The sequence below is a fragment of the Bos grunniens genome, chromosome 20 (assembly GCF_055505025.1).
Source record: "Bos grunniens cultivar Pamir isolate PY7600 chromosome 20, Bosgru_T2T1.0, whole genome shotgun sequence".
NCBI lineage: Eukaryota > Metazoa > Chordata > Mammalia > Artiodactyla > Bovidae > Bos > Bos grunniens.
The window spans coordinates 70,275,838-70,295,503 of record NC_141184.1 but is presented as its reverse complement, the minus strand read 5'-3'; the positions used below and the strand labels follow the sequence as shown (position 1 = coordinate 70,295,503).

General features: G+C 45.4%; 1 protein-coding gene across 3 annotated transcripts in view; it reads left to right on the top strand.

Moving 5' to 3' along the window:
* The window catches only part of DOCK2 (dedicator of cytokinesis 2), a 458,684-nt gene that overhangs the window by 72,675 nt on the left and 366,343 nt on the right, over positions 1-19,666 (top strand). For all 3 annotated transcript variants that reach the window (XM_086362249.1, XM_086362251.1, XM_086362252.1), the window contains exons 15-22: positions 722-820; positions 2,779-2,851; positions 2,972-3,075; positions 5,026-5,209; positions 5,371-5,468; positions 9,449-9,538; positions 10,678-10,778; positions 11,562-11,696. In XM_086362249.1, the coding sequence (XP_086218375.1) occupies positions 722-820; positions 2,779-2,851; positions 2,972-3,075; positions 5,026-5,209; positions 5,371-5,468; positions 9,449-9,538; positions 10,678-10,778; positions 11,562-11,696 (884 nt within the window). The remainder of the gene's footprint in view (positions 1-721; positions 821-2,778; positions 2,852-2,971; positions 3,076-5,025; positions 5,210-5,370; positions 5,469-9,448; positions 9,539-10,677; positions 10,779-11,561; positions 11,697-19,666) is intronic.

The following is a 19,666-nucleotide window of genomic DNA, read 5'->3' as shown; positions in this document are numbered from 1 at the left end:
GACTTGAGCACCTATGGATTTTTAAAATCAGCAATGGGAAAGAGGGGGCCCTGGAACCAAGCCCCCAAGGATACCAAGGAACTGGACGCATGTATCTGTCATCACTTCATGTTGCCTAGTGATTTCCTGCACCACACTGTGAGCCCTCCTGTCAGCTTTCCTGTCTGACTCATGCCCATATCCCAGTGCTTAGCCTGTGCTGGTGTCTGGAAGATGCCCCCTCACTGTGGGCTTCCTTAGCCCCTACTGCCCATGTGTCTGTCTGAAGGTTGATCTCCCGCCCCTTGCCCAGCTTCTGCTGGGACCTCAATGTGTGAGTGTCAGAAATCCATTGGAATGAGCTGGTGCCTGGCTAATCTGAGCCTATTGTAAACTTTGTGCAATTCAGATATAGGAAATGAATAGGATTAAGAAGACCAGCAGCGTGCAGCCACTCCAAGGCTGGTTACCAGTGACAGTGGGGCGGCATGTCAGCACCTGCTGCGCTCCAGGGATTGTCAGAATGCAAGCAATAGAGTCTCTGCAGTAAAGCAGCTGTCACTCCTAGGGCCAGGCACATTCATGGTTAAATCCGTAATGTAGAAGGATATCTGGCAGAAGGCTTAAAGAAGGAAGGTTATCTCAGGCCCTACGGCCAGCCTTGGCCTTGGCCCAAAACTGCCCAAGCATAGAAAATGACAATTCTATAGTGTTTTCTCTCTTTTCATTTCTCTTGGGTCAGAACGCAATTTGTGTGGGAGCTGGGGACAAGCCTATGAACGAGTACCGGTCCGTTGTATACTATCAAGTCAAACAGCCACGGTGGATGGAAACAGTCAAGGTAATAATAATAATAATAACAACGATGATAATAATTGCAAACATGAATCTAAGAAACCTCCCTAAGGCCTGAAACAATGCCCCATCCTGTGTCTGGTGCTGTGTCAGGCACTGGAAAAAGTGGCCCAGTGCGTGAGGGCCTTAGTTCTCTTGCCCACCCTTCACTGGTCAGGACCTGGTTGCCTTGGAATTGTCAGATGGTCTCATAGACTGTGCACCAGCCATCAAGTTGTGTCCTTCTATTCATCAGTGAGGAGTGATGGAGCTTGGGAGCAAATGTGAAGCTATAAAAAGCTATTTAATGCCTGGAAGATCCCCTCTTGAGAGGGTACCTCAGATGGAAATGGCATTAACCACAAATATTTGCATTACCAGATTGTCAGGCTATAGCAGAAGGGAACAGTTTGTGTTAGAAATAGAGTATGGAATTAATTTAGTGAACAGTGAAGCTTGATCAAGCTTCCGATATCTCTGTCTTGTGATTAACAGCAGTTTTTCTCACCCTGTTCTCTGAACCCAAACTGAAGACGCGGTCCGGCTCCCCTTGTGGAGGGAGCTGTTCAAGCCTCAGTGGCTCTTGCCTCGTTGCCGGCATCCCCGTGTTCCCAGTGGGTCTCCCTGCACTCATTCTCTTCAAATGACCTACCCATCTCTGGGGTCAGAGACCTATTAGACCAGGCTGCTTTCTCTCTGTGCTCTCTTGCACCCCAGTTACATCTCCTTGTGAGCCCTCATCACGTCGTGATAATTCTGTATTGCCCCGTGTGGGCTGCGGGCTCTTTGGATGCAAGCACGCTATCTAATGTCAGCCTGGCCAGTGCCTCACATAATGGTAATGATGATTCAACGTGCAGTGAAAGAATTCCCAGGTGACCCTCAGTTCTTTTGCTCTGAGATGCATAAGCAAGTGATTTTTTGGGGGCTCAAATTTCATTCTCTGGAGCGCTGAACACCTGAGTGGATTTCCCATAGGTTGCTAAGCCTGAAATGCACCATATAGAGATTGCTGTGGAGCTTTGGTAGGTGGGGTAGTCCAGACCCAGGCCGAAAGCACCTCCATCAAGGATACAGCAAAGACCACTCACTAGACAGTGAGACTGGGTGACCAAGGGATGACGGTCTTGGCCCAGTGTCCTTGGAGGAATAAGCATCTGAACCCGTGTCTAACCAAAGATGGGAATGAGCCCTGCTGCTGCTGCTGCTAAGTCGCTTCAGTCGTGTCTGACTCTGTGCGACCCCATAGATGGCAGCCCACCAGGCTCCCCCGTCCCTGGGATTCTCCAGGCAAGAACACTGGACTGGGTTGCCATTTCCTTCTCCAATGCATGAAAGTGAAAAGTGAAAGTGAAGTCGCTCAGTCATGTCCGACTCCTAGCGACCCCATGGACTGCAGCCTACCAGGCTCCTCTGTCCATGGGATTCTCCAGGCAAGAGTACTGGAGTGGGGTGCCATTGCCTTCTCCGGGAATGAGCCCTAGGATGTCTCAAATATGATCAGATTCAAACATTTTTATTCATTTACATAAATGACAGTCTTCCAGCAAGCCCCCTAATGAGCACTGTTAATTTGCTAAGCCCTGCTGCAATTGCCTGAGCTCCTGGAGTGTGTAAGGAAATGTGCATCCTGCAGTTTGCAGTGCATCAAATCCTGTGCTAAAGTTATGTGACTTTTATATCAATTTGGGGAAATTCATTTTCCTCACTATAATTTACGGATCCCTTTTCATTGGCTGGGAATGCAATTTGCCAAATGGATTACATTTGGTACTTTATTTTCTCTTCATTGCTAGTTCTTATGTAATTTATTTACAGCTCATCAGGCTTGATGAATGGGTGATGTATCAGCACACAGCACTCTCAGCTAAATGGTCAGGCTGCCTTTTTTGGGGGGCAGGCAGGGTGCAGTGGGGAGGGCCACTTAACTAATGGTCTCCTGAGCTCTGGTTTCTGCCTGCTGAGGTGGCCGTCCCTATTGAAGACATGCAGAGGATCCACCTGCGATTCATGTTTCGACATCGGTCATCCCTGGAATGTGAGTACTAAATGGCATCTCTGCGGCCCTAAAAGGAGTGGGGTGGGATCACTCCTTTTGGTAGTGGGTGAGTGGCCCAGGTATCGTTTTCTTTCCTAACCTCAAAGATGCCATTTTTAGCTAAAGACAAAGGAGAAAAGAACTTTGCCATGTCCTATGTGAAGCTGATGAAGGAAGATGGGACCACTCTGCACGATGGATGCCACGACTTGGTTGTCCTAAAGGTACCATGTCTCTGTGCTGCCCTCAGCTGTGTTCGACTCTTTGTGACCCCGTGAACTGTAGCCCGCCAGGTTCCTCTGTCCATGGGGTTTTTCAGGCAAGAATATTGGAGTGGGTCATCATTTCCTCTTCCAGGGGATACTCCCCACCCAGGGACCAAACCAGTGTCTCCTGCATCTCCTGCATCACAGCGGATTCTTTACTTGCTGAGCCATCAGGGAAGCCCGTGAGCTGAGATTAACTCTGCAGCGAGGAGCATGTAGGAAGTGAGGGGGATATGGCAGGATTGCTTGGTAAATGAGAGCAGGGACCCCCAGTGACACGCATCAGGGCTCTCCAGTTGTGAGACCTGGTAGAGTCTGGACTTCTCTGGGCCTGCATGTCCTCATCTGTGAGCCCTCAGTGAGTGAGTGTCAGAATCACGAGTTATTCCCCATAAACGTGACGGTGAGGGACGCACAGGACTCAGTAAGTGGGAGGCCGTCACACACAGAGTGGGCTTCGATGCTGTGAGACGCCTGTGGGATGTGCAGAAGACCAGCAAGAAATGTTTGAGAGACTCACCACTATAGTGAACGGAAAAACATATTAGCCTTTAGGGTTCTGAGCCTGCTGTTGATTAACCTGGAGTCATCTCATGTGTCCTCCTGAGACGTGTTTGCTTTTTCACATGGTGATGGTCGTATTTATGACCATAAGATGACTCATGCAGAAGGGCCGTGTAGAAGAGTGTGGCTGTCGGCTGTGTTCTTCCTGCATTGTGAGACTTGCACTGTTCTCGAGAAGCAGGGTGTGTCTTCCTGATCGTACATGCGTCCCCACAACCCTGCGCATGACAGTGGCATGCCTCTGCTGGCACCTGGCTGTAGGAAGGGAGGCAGAGGCTGTGGCTGGGGAACAGGCAAGGCTAAGTGGTCAGCACAAAGATCACACTCTTGCCTTGACCTTCTCAGCCTTGGAGGCTGGGGTTGCCCTTTTTCTCTGGTCTGGACAGCAAAGACAGCCTCATCAAATCTTCATCACACGATACCCTTCTCTGAGTCCCTGACTTTTCCAGAATACTCCTTTTTTTCTTCTGTGCATCCTCTGTTTTCTCATTTATGATGCGTCCAGGTAGTTCTTGGCTTAAAAGCCATTCTTCCTCAATAGATTTACAGTTCCATTTGCAGTCAGTTCTCAATTTAGTCACCTTGCTTAAGCCTCGGTCTCCTCATCTGTAAGCTGGAGATGATGACAGTAATCGCTGCTGTGATGCGTAAGTGATGTTCACCGAAGCATCACGAGCATTTCGTGCAGCCTCCAGTGCAGACTCGGGGCTCAGTGCCCGTCACCTGCTGCAGTGCCTGTCTCTGGTCATTCACGTCAGCACGCCGAGGGAATGATATGTCTGTCATTGCCCTAAGTGTTCCGTACCCATTATGCCACCTAGTCCACTCAAACTTTCTAGAATTTGCTATGAAGCATAGGCAATATGCTTCACAATCAGTTTAATCAAGAGAAAAATGAGACACAGAGAGACAGAGGAGTATATTCACAATAACACAGGCTTGTGGACAGGGTCTAAATCCCTTCACTTTCAGAATCCACTGCCTTTCCCTCTTTAATCTGATTCCTTATCCCGCTGGTGGGCTTGTTCGTGTTAAGATCTTATGAAAGCTAGAATGAACTAAAATATGCTATTTGGGAATCTTCAGTTCCCTCTGTGCCATTAATGAAGTCTATAGAGCCTTGAAATACATGAATGTTCAACCCCTTTCCCATTAGTGTAACCTTGGCGTCTCACCTGCTTTGTGGGAAAATAGTCCTACCTTGCCAGCTGACGCGCATCGCTCCTCTGATAGCGTTCTCGCTGTTTCTGACTCTCCCGCCTACAGCGTGCAGCCCGGCCTTGCAAACTCCGTAGCACTGGGTGTGTACCTTCGGCTGGAGAGTAACTAGGGTGTTGTTTCCAGGGAGACAGCAAGAAAATGGAGGATGCCAGCTCTTACCTGACTCTTCCGTCTTACCGCCACCACGTGGAGAACAAGGGGGCCACCTTGAGTCGAAGCTCCAGCAGTGTTGGGGGGCTCTCTGTCAGCTCCCGGGATGTCTTCTGCATCTCTACACTAGTGTGCTCCACAAAGCTCACCCAGAATGGTACTGGAACCATTGAGAGCTCTGCGTGTGTGTGTGTATGTGTGTGTGTGTTTGTCTGTGTGTGTGTGTGTGTGTGTGTGTTTAGGCAGGCCCGGGGAGGTCCTGATGTGGACAGTTTAGGCCAGTAAATAGTCATTCTGCTTGTCTGGACTCTATTTTAGTGGGCCTGCTTGGTTTGCTTAAGTGGCGTGTGAAACCACAACTGCTACAGGAGAATTTAGAAAAATTGAAGATTGTTGATGGAGAAGAAGTGGTAAAGGTAAGTGGGACTTCATTTTGCCTGTTTTCATCCACCAGGGACAGACCTTTACGTCATGAGTGGCTTCGGGGAAGAGATAAAGTGTTCAGGGAGACAGGACAGATTTTCTTCTGACAATGGGAGACAGTGTCCCAAGTTGTCATTAGAAGCTTTTATTGATAAAGCTGGGGGATGATGTGGTTCAGTGACGCTGAATGCTGAGCTGGAGAAAAGCAGGGCTGTCCTCAGTCTCTGGAAATAGATCAACATTGGTATAGATCCCAGCTCGAACACTAGCCAACTTCATGTGGTAGTATTACCAATATGACGCATTTGGCAGAGTTGTAATGAGCTTTCAAGATGAAAAATATTTAAAAATTACTCAGCAAATCTCTTACACATAATGTACAATAATTGAACTAAAGCATATGAAACATACAAGGTTAAACAAGGAGTAAATATTTACTTTTGTTGTTATAAGTTGCTATAGTAGTGTGATCTCTCAGTATTATCAACATGTTGCTATTAGAAATAAAAAGTATTCTTGTTTCCACTTCTTTGAGAATGTTATATATTAAACATCAGAAAAGGGAAGACATCAATGCTCACATTTTAAGTGAAACAAGCAGAAAACAATGCAGATGTCAGATGTTTTGTTGTGTCCACATGGTGGTGGAGAATATACTGTCTGAAGTACAAATCTAATTAAAGCAACCCTCTCTCCAGCATTATGAATTGGGAAAAGTGTTTCCTGGTGATCTTGTTTCTGTCAGGAACTCAGTACAGCTGGAAACTCTGAGACTTTATGTAGTAGCTCTGTGTTTTGACTGTAGGAAATATTGACACATGTCTTAGGGGGAGGGTAGCTATCAAGTTTCAGTTAATTGCCCATTGAAGGAGAAGCAAGGGTCGAATTTCAAGATCAATGCTTTAATTGTGCACCATTGACCCACCTACCCAGTTCAGCAGCGGCAGAGAAATTCTCCTCCAGACATTCTTTTACAAGGTCTGTCACCTTTCAGATCAGATCAGATCAGTCGCTCAGTCGTGTCCGACTCTGAGACCCCATGAATCGCAGCATGCCAGGCCTCCCTGTCCCTCACCAACTCCCGGAGTACACTCAGACTCACGTCCATCGAGTCAGTGATGAGGCATGAGGTGGCCAAAGGACTGGAGTTTCGGCTTTAGCATCATTCCTTCCAAAGAAATCCCAGGGCTGATCTCCTTCAGAATGGACTGGTTGGATCTCCTTGCAGTCCAAGGGACTCTCAAGAGTCTTCTACAACAACACAGTTCAAAAACATCAATTCTTCGGCACTCAGCCTTCTTCACAGTCCAACTCTCACATCCATACATGACCACAGGAAAAACCATAGCCTTGACTAGACGAACCTTTGTTGGCAAAGTAATGTCTCTGCTTTTGAATATGCTATCTAGGTTGGTCATAACTTTCCTTCCAAGGAGTAAGCATCTTTTAATTTCATGGCTGCAGTCACCACCTGTAGTGATTTTGGAGCCCAGAAAAATAAAGTCTGACACTGTTTCCACTGTTTCCCCATCTATTTCCCATGAAGTGATGGGACCAGATGCCATGATCTTCGTTTTCTGAATGCTGAGCTTTAAGCCAACTTTTTCACTCTCCACTTTCACTTTCATCAAGAGGCTTTTGAGTTCCTCTTCACTTTCTGCCATAAGGGTGGTATCATCTGCATATCTGAGGTTATTGATATTTCTCCCGGCAATCTTGATTCCAGCTTGTGTTTCTTCCACTCCAGCGTTTCTCATGATGTACTCTGCATATAAGTTAAATAAACAGGGTGACAATATACAGCCTTGACGAACTCCTTTTCCTATTTGGAACCAGTCTGTTGTTCCATGTCCAGTTCTAACTGTTGCTTCCTGACCTGCATACAAATTTCTCAAGAGGCAGATCAGGTGGTCTGGTATTCCCATCTCTTTCAGAATTTTCCACAGTTTATTGTGATCCACACAGTCAAAGGCTTTGGCATAGTCAATAAAGCAGAAATAGATATTTTTATGGAAATCTCTTCCTTTTTCCATGATCCAGCGGATGTTGGCAATTTGATCTCTGGTTCCTCTGCCTTTTCTAAAACCAGCTTGAACATCAGGAAGTTCACAGTTCACATATTGCTGAAGCCTTTAGGCAGCTGGAAAAGTCATCTCAAAGGGTATTCTGTTGTCTTCCTTTGCATTCTATTTTCTTTTTATCAAAAAATTGTTATTGACATATACTCTACATATATTAAGACAACAGAGCACTTATCTTAAAAGTACAGTTCAGTGTATTTCTACACATGTACATAACTGCAGAGGAACCAGAGATCAAATTGCCACCATCTGCTGGATCATAGAAAAAGCAAGAGTATTCCAGAAAAACTACTTCTAATATTTCTGCTTCATTGACTACGCTAAAACCTTTGACTGTGTGGATCACAACAAACTGTGGACAATTCAAACTATGGAAAAGAGATGGGAATATCAGACCATCTTGCCTGCCTCCTGAGAAACCTGTATGCAGGTCAAGAAGCAGCAGTTGGAACTGGACATGGAAGAGTAGACTGGTTCAAAATCGGGAAAGAAGCACGTCAAGGCTGTACATTGTCACCCTGCTTATTTAACTTATATATAGAGTACATCATGCGAAATGTCTGGCTGGATGAAGCACAAGCTGGAATCAAGATTGCCAGGAGAAATATCAATAACCTCAGATATGCAGATGACACCACCCTTATGGCAGAAAGTGAAGAAGAACAAAAGAGCCTCTTGATGAAAGTGAAAGAGGAGAGTGAAAAAGCTGGCTTTAAACTCAACATTCAAAAAACGAAGATCATAGCATCTGGTCCCATCATTTCATGGCAAATGGATGGGGAAACAGTGGAAACAGTGACAGACTTTATTTTTTGGGACTCCAAAATCACTGCAGATGGTGACTGTAGCCATGAAATTAAAAGACGCTTGCTCCTTGGAAGAAAAGTTATGACCAACCTAGACAGCATATTAAAAAGCAGAGACATTACTTTGCCAACAAAGGTCCATCTAGTCAAAGCTATGGTTTTTCCAGTGGTCATGTATGGATGTGAGAGTTGGACTATAAAGAAAGCTGAGCACCAAAGAATTGATGCTTTTGAACTGTGGTGTTGGAAGTCTTGAGAGTCCCTTGGACTGTAAGGAGATCCAACCACTCAATCCTAAAGGGAATCAATCCTGACTGTTCATTAGAAGGAGTGATGCTGAAGCTGAAGCTACAATACTTTCACGTGATGTGAAGAATTGAATCATTAGAAAACATTCTGATGCTGGGAAAGATTGAAAGCAGGAAGAGAAGGGGACGACAGGACGAGATGGTTGGATGTCATCACTGACTCAATTGCCATGAGTTTGAACAAGCTCTGGGCAACAGTGAAGGACAGGGAAGCCTGGCGTGCTGAGTCCACAGGGTCGCAACGTATCCAACACGACTGAGCGACTGAATAGCAACAACAACACAACTGTGTACGCACCACCTAGATCAGCATACAGTCCATTTGTATCACTGCAGTAGATTCTCCCTTACCCCTTCTTAGTCGGTAACCCATTCAAGGGTAACCAGTAAGCTACCAAGCTTACCACCATCATCATAGATGGGTTTTTGCCTGTTACTGAATTTCATAAAAATAGAGTGATAATAAACATACATTTTGTGTCTTGACTTACCTTACTCTGTACAATGCTCACAAGGGTTATAGTCATCTTTCTACATAGAAGTAGTTTGCTCACTTTTGTTGCTGTGGCATGTTCTGTAATACCAAAGTACCGCCCTGTATTTATCTACTTTGCTGAAGACGGACAACTGGCTTGCTCCAGTTTCTGGCTCTTGTGAGGAGCGCACCTGGCCCTCCTGACATGGCACATGGTGTGTGCCTTCATTCTCTCGGATAGACACAGAGGGGTGGGACTTGTGTATCACCGGAACCTTATGAGACCTCTGTTATCTTGCCCAGTTTCTCCAGGACACTCTGGATGCACTCTTCAACATCATGATGGAGCATTCTCAAAGTGATGCGTATGACATCCTCGTCTTTGATGCTTTGGTAAGAGAGAGCGCCAGTGTTTTGTGACATTAGGCATTAACAGTGTCTCACTGTGAGAACACGGAGAACTTAAGGCCCACGTGGACTTTTCCAGGAATTTTTTTGGAGGCATTGTAACATTCAGCGACCAGGCCAATAAAGGAGTTCCTGTTTGCCTTGTTAGTTTTGAGTTGATTTGAAAGCATGGGCAGAGGGATTAAAATGGGAGTGTTCAGATGTTGATGGTGGTTTGGCCCTGGTTGAAAGTACATGAAGCTGAATATCATGAATATTCGCTTGGGCTGTCCATGAATTCTGGGAGTGAATCCTTGGTCAGGTTGTAAAGCACCCCAAATGTTTCCTAACTCTTTTACTTTCTTCCTCCTCATTGTCTCCAATTTAGCAGTCAGTACACTCCTCTGCCTATCTGGACCATCTTTCAGTGGGCGGTACACCATTCAGATCTGTCTTCTTCCCGTCTTTTGAAATGGTCTGTGCCTCCTCTTGGGCTTCCCTGGTGGCTCAGAGGTTAAAGCATCTGCCTGCAATGCAGGAGACCTGGGTTCAGTCCCTGGGTCAGGAAGATCTTGCTGTTCCAGCTCACATCTTTTCAGTGTCATATCAAAATAAACAGAAGAAATATCCACATTAAGATGTCAGTGACCAACAAAGTATGAATGTGTCAACCCTTTGTGTCAGTGACATTTACATTTTTAAAGCACTAACTTGGAGACAAATGTGACTTAGTCCGTTGCTTCCCAAGAGGGCTGCCTATAAAGCTAGCCTTGAGGAGAAATGTTTCCTGAAGAACTCTCACTTGAGAACTCAGGGGAGTGCTGAACCTTGCCCAACTCTCCTGGAGATTTACAGTGCACAGAAGCATGTAGAAGGCTCTGATAAGTCCTGCAATAAAGAAGGTAGTCTAAGGTTCATAACCTGAGGTTTCTCAAACTTGACTGGCTGTGAAACCCTTTTATCTTAGGAAACCCTTCATGAAACACTTTTTGGAAGAGATGTTACCATAATGTAAAGGACTAAAGATACGTTAGTGAACTAATTCCTGGGCAAAAGACTTTGATAGGGATTTAGTTGTACTGTGTAACTATGACTTCCTGTCCTGGGTCTGCCCCCAAACACTGACTCCTTGCCTCTTTCTGAAGATCTACATAATAGGTCTCATTGCTGACCGGAAGTTCCAGCATTTCAACACTGTCCTGGAGGCTTACATCCAACAGCATTTCAGTGCTACCCTAGCTTACAAGTAAGTAACTGCGAACCCTCTGCTTGTCCTGCCAGGGTGCCGAGGGCACAAGAAGCTTGAGTAGTTTCTTTTTGTCACCACACTGTGTGAGTTCTATATTTCCTGACAAAACCCCATCTGGCCTGTGTTATTTGGATTAAATAAAAATACGCAAATTCAGAGGTTAGTATAAATATTTTATGGTGACAGAAGTACATGGCAGTGTCTGCTCATTCATTCATTCAGTTAGTCAGCTATCATTTATTGAACAACTATTTGTGATAGTCAAGGCTGGAGAAAAGAAGGTGTATGTGACAAGTGGCTCAGTATTGCTTATGTATAGAGGGCTGAGGGCTAGAGGTCAGAGATGATGCTGGAAAAGGTGAAGGAGCCTGGAAAAGCAGGCCACGTAGTTCGAAGTCTACCCTGCTGGTAATAAAGAAACAAAATTCCCAAACAAAGGAGCTCTATGATATTAAAAGAACATTTTCTGTGGGAAGAAAAAACTGAAAAGAACATCATGACCACCACCATCCGCACTCACAACTTCACTGTGGCTGGTTTTCCCAGTGAAAAGATTTTTTTTCTTTGCTGGCTTTTTGTGGGCAGGAAATACTTATTCATTCCCTGTATTAAATGTATATTTTTAAGCAGAGTTATTTTTATGATGTAAATGAGTGAGTGAGCTTGGCTGTACTACCACCTTTAACCTTTGATTGAATGCCTTGTAATTTACTAAGCAAACTAATTACCATGCTGTGGGTTGAAAAGAGATGTATTTTGAAAATATAATCCCTTATTCAGGAAATTGATGACGGTGCTGAAGACTTACTTGGACACCTCCAGCAGAGGAGAGCAATGTGAACCAATCCTAAGAACACTGAAAGCTTTGGAATATGTATTCAAGTTCATTGTTCGGTCGAGGACATTATTTTCACAGTGAGTACTTGTTCTGTAAGATTGATTGATTAGCTCTGCAATTCCTCTGGGACACAACAGTATTTGTGCCATTGGAGAAACTCTTTCACAAAATTACAGCCAGCCATTGACTAAAAACAACTTAAAAATCCAACTTAGAGATTTATGAATAGGTGATAATTATTCCAAGTTCATTTGGAGAGGAAAAAAAAAAAAAAGAAATCATGTGTTGAAGAGTTATGTTTCCTCCAGTGAATATGATTTGTGATATGAGGCTCTTCTGCATTTCACCTAACATTCTTCATTTGATCTGAGATATGATGAAAGCTTTCCAGGAATCTATATTCCATGGGGATAGGAAAGCAGAACTCAGAAAATCTGACATTTATTTGGCTCTAGAAGGATGTGCATGAAGATGAGCTGTTATTTGCAGTTGCCCTGCCTATCTGTGAAATCCTAGTGGCCAAAAAGGGAGCTGACATGTTAGAGCACCTAAGAGATTTGATATGTGATGGTCAGTACCACAGAGGTTAGCTGCATTTTTTAAAGACTTTAGAGATGGAGTCATGCCAAAGCAACCTGAAAAATAACAATTTATGTTCATACTAGCTACAAGGCGAATTTAGGCAGGGGTTGGTTGTGTGTATGACCGAGTTGGCTGTGTGTTACAGGAAATAAGAAGTAGCATATGGGAAACGTACTGTCTGGATTCTTACCAAGCTGACTCAGGGGGAAGCAGAGTTTTGTTTTATTTAGCACATTTGAAAATCTCGGGGTAGTTGGCCGTAGGTATGGCTGGATCCAGATGCTTGGTGCCATTCAACGAGTCTCTGTCTCTCTAGATCTTGGCTCTGCTTCTTTTGTTGGTCGCCTTTTGAGGCAAGTTGTCCAATGTGGAAGCTACCAGAACCTCAGATTCATATTCTACTAGCTTAAGCAATTCTAGGTTCCCTGTTGTTATACCAAAATCCTATGCCAAGAACTATCTGATCATGTGCTAAGATGTTAAACAGTGTGACCACAGGAATGAATATGCAGATTGTGCACTTATGGTCTCATGTCCACCTCTGAGCCATGGGTCATGTCAACAACTTATGGTATGAACTTGTTTACTTGGAGGACTGTGTCCCCCCCAAGTAGAAGTCGGTAACTCATCATTTTGACCAAGACTCTGGATGAGTTATGGAAGCTTCATACTCAAAGTCTACTGAAATGGGTAATCATTTGAGATTCTCCTTTTTAGAATTCTTTGATATTTCAGTTGATGAATAGAAAAAGATGAGTGTTTTAAACCATGTCACAAAGCGCATGTCGTTTAGGCTATTTTAAAATTGAAGGATCTGTTTCAATTCCTCTATTTTGTCAGATAGTCAAGGTGAAGATCATGTATTGAAGTCTAAGGGGTATTCTTCCAAATTCAAGAGATACTTGTCAATTATTTGAAAAACAGCAATTGTGAGTCTTGGAAGTGGTCAAGGATTCAAATATTATAATTCCAGATTAGGCCATGGTATCTTATCCTATATCCACGTGAGAACTTTAGATCTAACAAGAACGTTTTTTCCGTGTGTCATATCTTATGCCTCAATTTGTCCTTCTGATTTCTGTCTCTTCTGTCCATCCCTCCCTCCCTCCTTCCTTATCTTACCTCTCTTAGTCTTTGTCTGTTTCTTCCAGGGGAACACAGGGCATTTGTACATTTGCTTTCTTCCTTTCTACCTGAAGGTCTCTCATCTTGCAAAGGCCCCAGATCTTCATTCAGTACAAATTCAGTGCTATTGGAACTCTAAGTGATTTTTGGCTTCTTAAGAAGAGGGATCATCTGTTATTCTCTGCTGTACTCCCAGCATAGAATATATAGAACATAATTGATACTCAAAAAATGTCTGTTGGATGAAGTGCATTTGGGGGACTAGGAGATGTCTCTAAGGTGACCCAGACATAGTCTTGAATCTTCTCTCATAAACAGAAATGTAGGCTGACCAGCAAAGAGTATCTAGGACCTCATGCTGAGGTAAGGTAGGTCTTGCTCATTCTAGACTCTTTCATGATGAATTCTCTTCAGCAGAGCCTCAAGGACATTAGGAAGTAATGGTGGTATTTTTGCAAACTAAGAGGACATTTTATTTCCGAATGGTAGATAGCTCTTTCAGTGCTTTGAGATTTCTAAGCCAGCTGGTAGGAAATCGTTAATATAATTATTGCTTTCAGAGCTTATTGTGTTTCTGTTTCCTGTTATTCCTTTGTCTTCTTTCCTCATGTGCACAGTTACAGCTGATCCATTAGTTGTTCCTTACCATCTTTTCTTTGTGCATACTGCACACGAGCATTTACAGGGGCTAGGGATTTTCCTGTATCAATATGCAGGATGCAGTTGGGTAAGAGAGGAAGAAAACTTGTTGAGAAGGACTGGGATTTTTAAAAGGACTGTTCATTTCTAGCACATCAGTTCAGTTCAGTTGCTCAGTCGTGTCTGACTCTTTGTGACCCCATGGACTGCAGCACGCCAGGCTTTCCTGTCCATCACCAACTCCTGGAGCTTGCTCGAACTCATGCCCATCAAGTCAGTGATGCCATCCAACCATCTCATCCTCTCTTATCCCCTTTTCCTCCTCCTTTAGTATTTTCCATCATCAGGATCTTGTCCAGTGAGTCAGCTCTTCACATCAGGTGGCCAAAGTGTTGGGGCTTCACCTTCAGTATCAGCCAAAGAAAATGATTTTCCTGTCCCCTCTTCTTATGTCACTAGCTCCCGAGTCAAAGTCTGGGTGGGTGTCTGTGGCACATACCTGTACCGTAGTTACAGCGGAGCAGGTTTGAGCTTCTGTAAGAGGGGAAAAATGTGGAGAATTCTAAATTGTAGGAAATGTGTCCAAAAATGCTGAGTGGCCAGAAACGTGACCAATATCCATTGGGCTTTTCTTGAACGACTGAGCCCCTGGGAGGTATAGTGCACAGTGAGGAATACTCAGAAGGAGCTGAGGTGATTCTGTTCTGGGTGTTGAGAGTCTCCACAAAATCCTTGCAGTGACTTTTATCCTGAAGCTCAGACAGCCAGCTGAGCAGATCCCCAGGGTTTCTGAGTCTGTGAAATTAGAGCCTGCAGTAGCCTGTGCTTCCCTTATCCACGTGATGGACATCCCCGTAAGAGCACCCCTTCCTGTGGCCAGGCGCATGAAACAGCCTGCAGAATTCCCATACGCCTGACTTCTCAAACGAGAGAGGACCAAGAGCCCAGGTGGGCAATAGCATTGGCTTCCACATGTCTGTGCCGCTTATAAAGCCTAGCCCTGCTGTAGGCTGGAACACAGGGGTTGCTGTGGGATGTGGTTATACCCACTCTGTCCTGGGCAGTGTCAGCTCAGTGATGGGCAGTGCTTACTCTGCACACTTCCGTCCCCATAAGCACCTGCCTTAGTGAGTGACCCAGGCTCTCTGAGCTTCAGTTTCCTCATTTGTGAATGAGGATAAACCAGCTTTATCCTAGTGTTTTGATGGTGAAATGAGATTATATGCACAAAGTGTCTATGTAGTATCTGATATTTATTCCACAAGCAAAATAAATCTGTTAGCTGTTATTATGTTTTCACCTAGTAGAGACAGAAAGGGTTTTTGTTTCAAACACTCAAATTTAAAGTAGAAAGTGAAGTTTTGTGTCTCGATTCATGCTCAGAGTTTGGTTTACTGTCCATGCTGTGTGACACGCTTCTTGCTCTGTAATTTTTAGGAAGAGGGACACCTTTACCAGGCGTCAGTGCTGTTTGAGGCCCTCAGTGGAGGGAGTATTTACAGCCCATGAATTCATCCGGGTCTCTTGCTGGCCCCGTGCATGGCCCCTGCTGTGTCTGCAGTTCTCACTTGCCTTGTGTGTGTGGTCAGGCCCTTTGGCCCGAGCAGCTGTGTGCCCAGCTCTCTCTGTTCCTTGCCTGCTCTACTAGTCTTTTCTTTTGCATCATGTCTTCTGCTGTCATTACAGACCTGCTTAGTTCTTGCTTCCTTCTCCTCCTCCTCCTTTAGCCCTCTCCAGAGGGCTGCTCTGCCGTCACATGCTCCTCCTTCACCACGCTCATCCACACCCTTGGCTGGGGAGGCAGTCAGCTCTGGGCTTAAAGGCACCATCTCTGGAGCTAGGCTGCTTGGGTTTGGATTCTGCATTTGAGTCCTACCACTACCGATTACTAAGGTTTATGACTTTGGACAGATTACTTAATCTGCCCGAAGCTCAGTTTCCTTGTGTATAAAACAGGCATGTATTGAACAAGCAACAAGCCTTTCAGGGTGGTTGTGCAAATGGATGAACTAATGGGCGTCTGGGAGCTGGACAGTGCTTGTTGCATAGCAAGTACCCCCAGCTCTGATTCCCTGCTTGGTGCACGTCACCCGTTACTTCCATCAGCCTTCACACATGTGCTCATCTCCTGACCTCATCTCCTCTCTCACTCCGTGCCTGCCTCGCAGGCCCCCCTGCTGTGCCTCAGCCTCCCACTGCAGGGCGTTCGCACCCTTCCCAGACGCCCACTTGCTCACCCCCTGACCTCTCTTACAGCTCCCCTGTGTATGACGGTACCCACTGCCCCTGGCACTCTTGATTGCCCTCCTGTTCACTCTGCTTTTTGTCAGTTTTCCTCCTCGTGGAACCGATCACATGTTATAAGTTATGACATCCTAGCCCTCTCCCTGCTAGAGCGTCAGCTCCATGAGTCTGATTATTTTGTTCTAAGCACTATTTTGTTCTCAAGCACTGCGAACAGCACCCAGCACATAGTAGGTATGTTCAGTTGCTCAGTCATGTCCGGCTCTTGGCGACCCCAGGGACTGTAGCTTGCCAGGCTCCTCTGTCCATGGGATTCTCCAGGCAAGAATACTGGAGTGGGTTGCCATGCTCTCTCCCAGGGGATCTTCCTGACTCAGGGATCAAACCCATGTCTCTTGTGCCTCCTGCGTTGGCAGGTGGGTTCTTTACCACTAGTGCCACCTGGGAAGCCCCACATAAGAGGTACTGCTTCAGTAAGAAATGGTGCAGCACATCTATCCCCCTTTCACAAATGAGGAAGCTGAGGCTCAGTTCAAGCTCAAAGGTCACACAGCCAAGAATCAGTAGGGCAAGCTTCACATTCCACCTCATCTGAATAAGCAGATTCAAGAACTGGAACTGGACCATGCAAGTGTGAGTGGGGCTGGCCAGGAGGAGCTGTCCTGAAAGGGAGCAGCTCTGGCTGGAAGGGTCAGCTGCTGTTAGCTGCTGGGGCTGCTGAGAGGCGCAAGGCTGTGTGGGTATAAGTGCTATCATCCACCCCTAAGCACAGTAGGGCTTCAGTGAAGACAGTGATGACTTGGACCAGGAGTTTTCAGGAAGGTTGTCCCCCCCAGCATGGTGAAGCTGCCCCTGCTACCCTGGCTTTGTCTGCACGATCTCCTAAGAATGAAGAAAAGCTGTCGTGGGGCCGGCCCAGCCAAGCTCACATACTTTGGAAACAAGTCAGGGATAGAGGAGTGCACTGAGCATCCTCACGGGAGCAGCAGGGTCTCCAGGGGTCTCCCTGCTCCCCAGCCCTCCCCGTCCTGGGAAGGCTGGCCAGGCTGGCCGTGGCAGGCACCGTGCTGTTCGTCTGCACCGGGGCTGCTGCTCCACTAACACAGGCTGGGAGGAGCGCGGCTCTCACCTCGAGCAGACGCCCGCCAGCCTGGCTGTGTGGCGTCCTTGCCCTTCCTCTAGTTGCCTGCAGCAGCAGATGACCCCATGCTCCCTGATGCCCGCTTTTGCCTGTTTATTTTGCATCTTGCTTTATTCTTCCTGTCCTGGCCTCCCCCTCCCCTCCCCCGCCTCCACCTCATCTTTCCACCAGTTCAATTTCTTCTTATGTAAATATTATATACTAGCCTATCCTCCAGGCCATGAATATGTTAGGCAGCAAGGCTGTGCGCATAAAGCTCAGGCATGCCCAGTGTAGCCTGCAGTCAGAGAGAATACATAAGCCTCTGCTTTGTTAAACACATGTGAATTTAACTTGAAGGTACCTGCTGCTGTGATTTGCTTTCATTGTTCACATATGAATAAATATTAAAATGTAATCATCTGTTTATGTTGAGGATGGGTCGGCATGCTGGTCATATTGCTATTCCTGTTTCTCTTGCATGTAATTTGTTTGCATATTAATGCCATTTTTTCCTGGGTGAGCCTTGGTTTTCAGCTTTGAATATAATTTCACTTTTTGACGACAGTAATGGCTCAGTAAACTTCACAATTGCAGTTAATGGAATTATTTTATGATGACATTAACTTGGCATCAGATCAGAACGGAGAGAACTGTCATCAAACAGATATCATCAAGCGGTTACTTTTCTTTAATTTATTATCTATTTAATGAGTTTCTACAGGGCAGAGGGGAGGTAACAGCCTGTTTCTTACAAACATATGTGAAAGCACTTTGAAAATCATTAAGTAAATTCTCCTTATTATAACATGAAATTGCATGTATACATGCTTTTCAGTCACGTCCGACTCTGTGCGACCCCAGAGACGGCAGCCCACCAGGCTCCCCCGTCCCTGGGATTCTCCAGGCAAGAACACTGGAGTGGGTTGCCATTTCCTTCTCCAATTTAAAACAGCTTTCTTTCTCCTTTGTATATGGAGATATTGATAAACTTTTATTGAGCACCTATTGTGTGCTAAGGACTTTGTTAAGTGTGGGGAATTCTTAAATTAATGTCAGACTTCCTCATGTAGTGGCAGTTTAGTGGGTGAGACAGACATGCATGCCATCAGTCAAATGCCAGCATGCCTAGAATAAGCAATGAGATATGATTCAGCAGAAGCTTGCAAATGGCTCTTGGGGGCAGACAGGTTTGAATGACAGATTCCGCCTCAGGAGGATCTGTCTTTCTTCTCAGGGGAAGTGATCTTTTAAACTAGACATTGAAAGGTATTCATGAATTCTGCTCATGGAAGAAAGGAGAATCAAAAATTCCAAGTAGAAGGAACAACATATGATATAGAACTTAGTCTGAGGACCCTTGATAATGCCTCTCCTTTGTGTATGGCCCTGTATCATTCTTCACTGTACCTCACTGAATACTCATGACAGTCCTGCACAATATCAGTATTATGATATTAATTTTATATTCATTTTACAGAAAGGGAAATTGAAGCCCAGAGAGGCACAGAAAGTGACTCTAGGTCACGCAGTTAGATATTGGCAGGGAGGGATCTGACATCAAAGTCTCAGTTCTTTATTTTATCCTGTGCCCACCAATGAACAGCACTTTCGTGGAACCACAGCTAGTGGGTGAAGCTGCAGTGGTGGAGGAGGGAGGTTGTGTTTGAAGTGAGGTGTTGAAGCTAGATCGTGAAACACCTTGAAAGTTAGACCAAGGAGTCTGACGTCACCTTCTGTGCTTGGGGATATTGGCGTAGATGCTGCTCTCCTCAGAGCGCAGGGTGCTACCCCGGGGTGGGAGGGTACAGACTCATCCCCTGGGATCAGATGGAAATAGTAAAGTTTCAGAGCGCAGGGTGCTACCCCGGGGTGGGAGGGTACAGACTCATCCCCTGGGATCAGATGGAAATAGTAAAGTTTCTTAATTTTGTCCTAAGATGAAGAAGTTAAACTTTATAACATTTGACTTAGAATAGTAGGTGGATATAATTTATATATAACAGGCATGTAAATCATACTTAAACATTTTTTCTCATAGGAAGAGTTTTGGAAACTGCTGTTTATGGCAATGAGGAGCCATCACAATTCTAAAGCAGGGGGTTAACATGATTAGATGAATGTTTTAGAAAGATTAGTGCAGAAGTAAGGTTAGTACGAGGGCTTCCCTGGTGTCCTGTGTCTCAGACAGTAAAGAATCTGCCTGCAATGTGGGAGACCTGCGTTCGATACCTGGCTTGGGAAGATCCCCTGGAGGAGGGCATGGCAACACACTCCAGTATTCTTGCCTGGACAATCCCAATGGACAGAGGAGCCTGGCGGGCTACAGTCCACGGG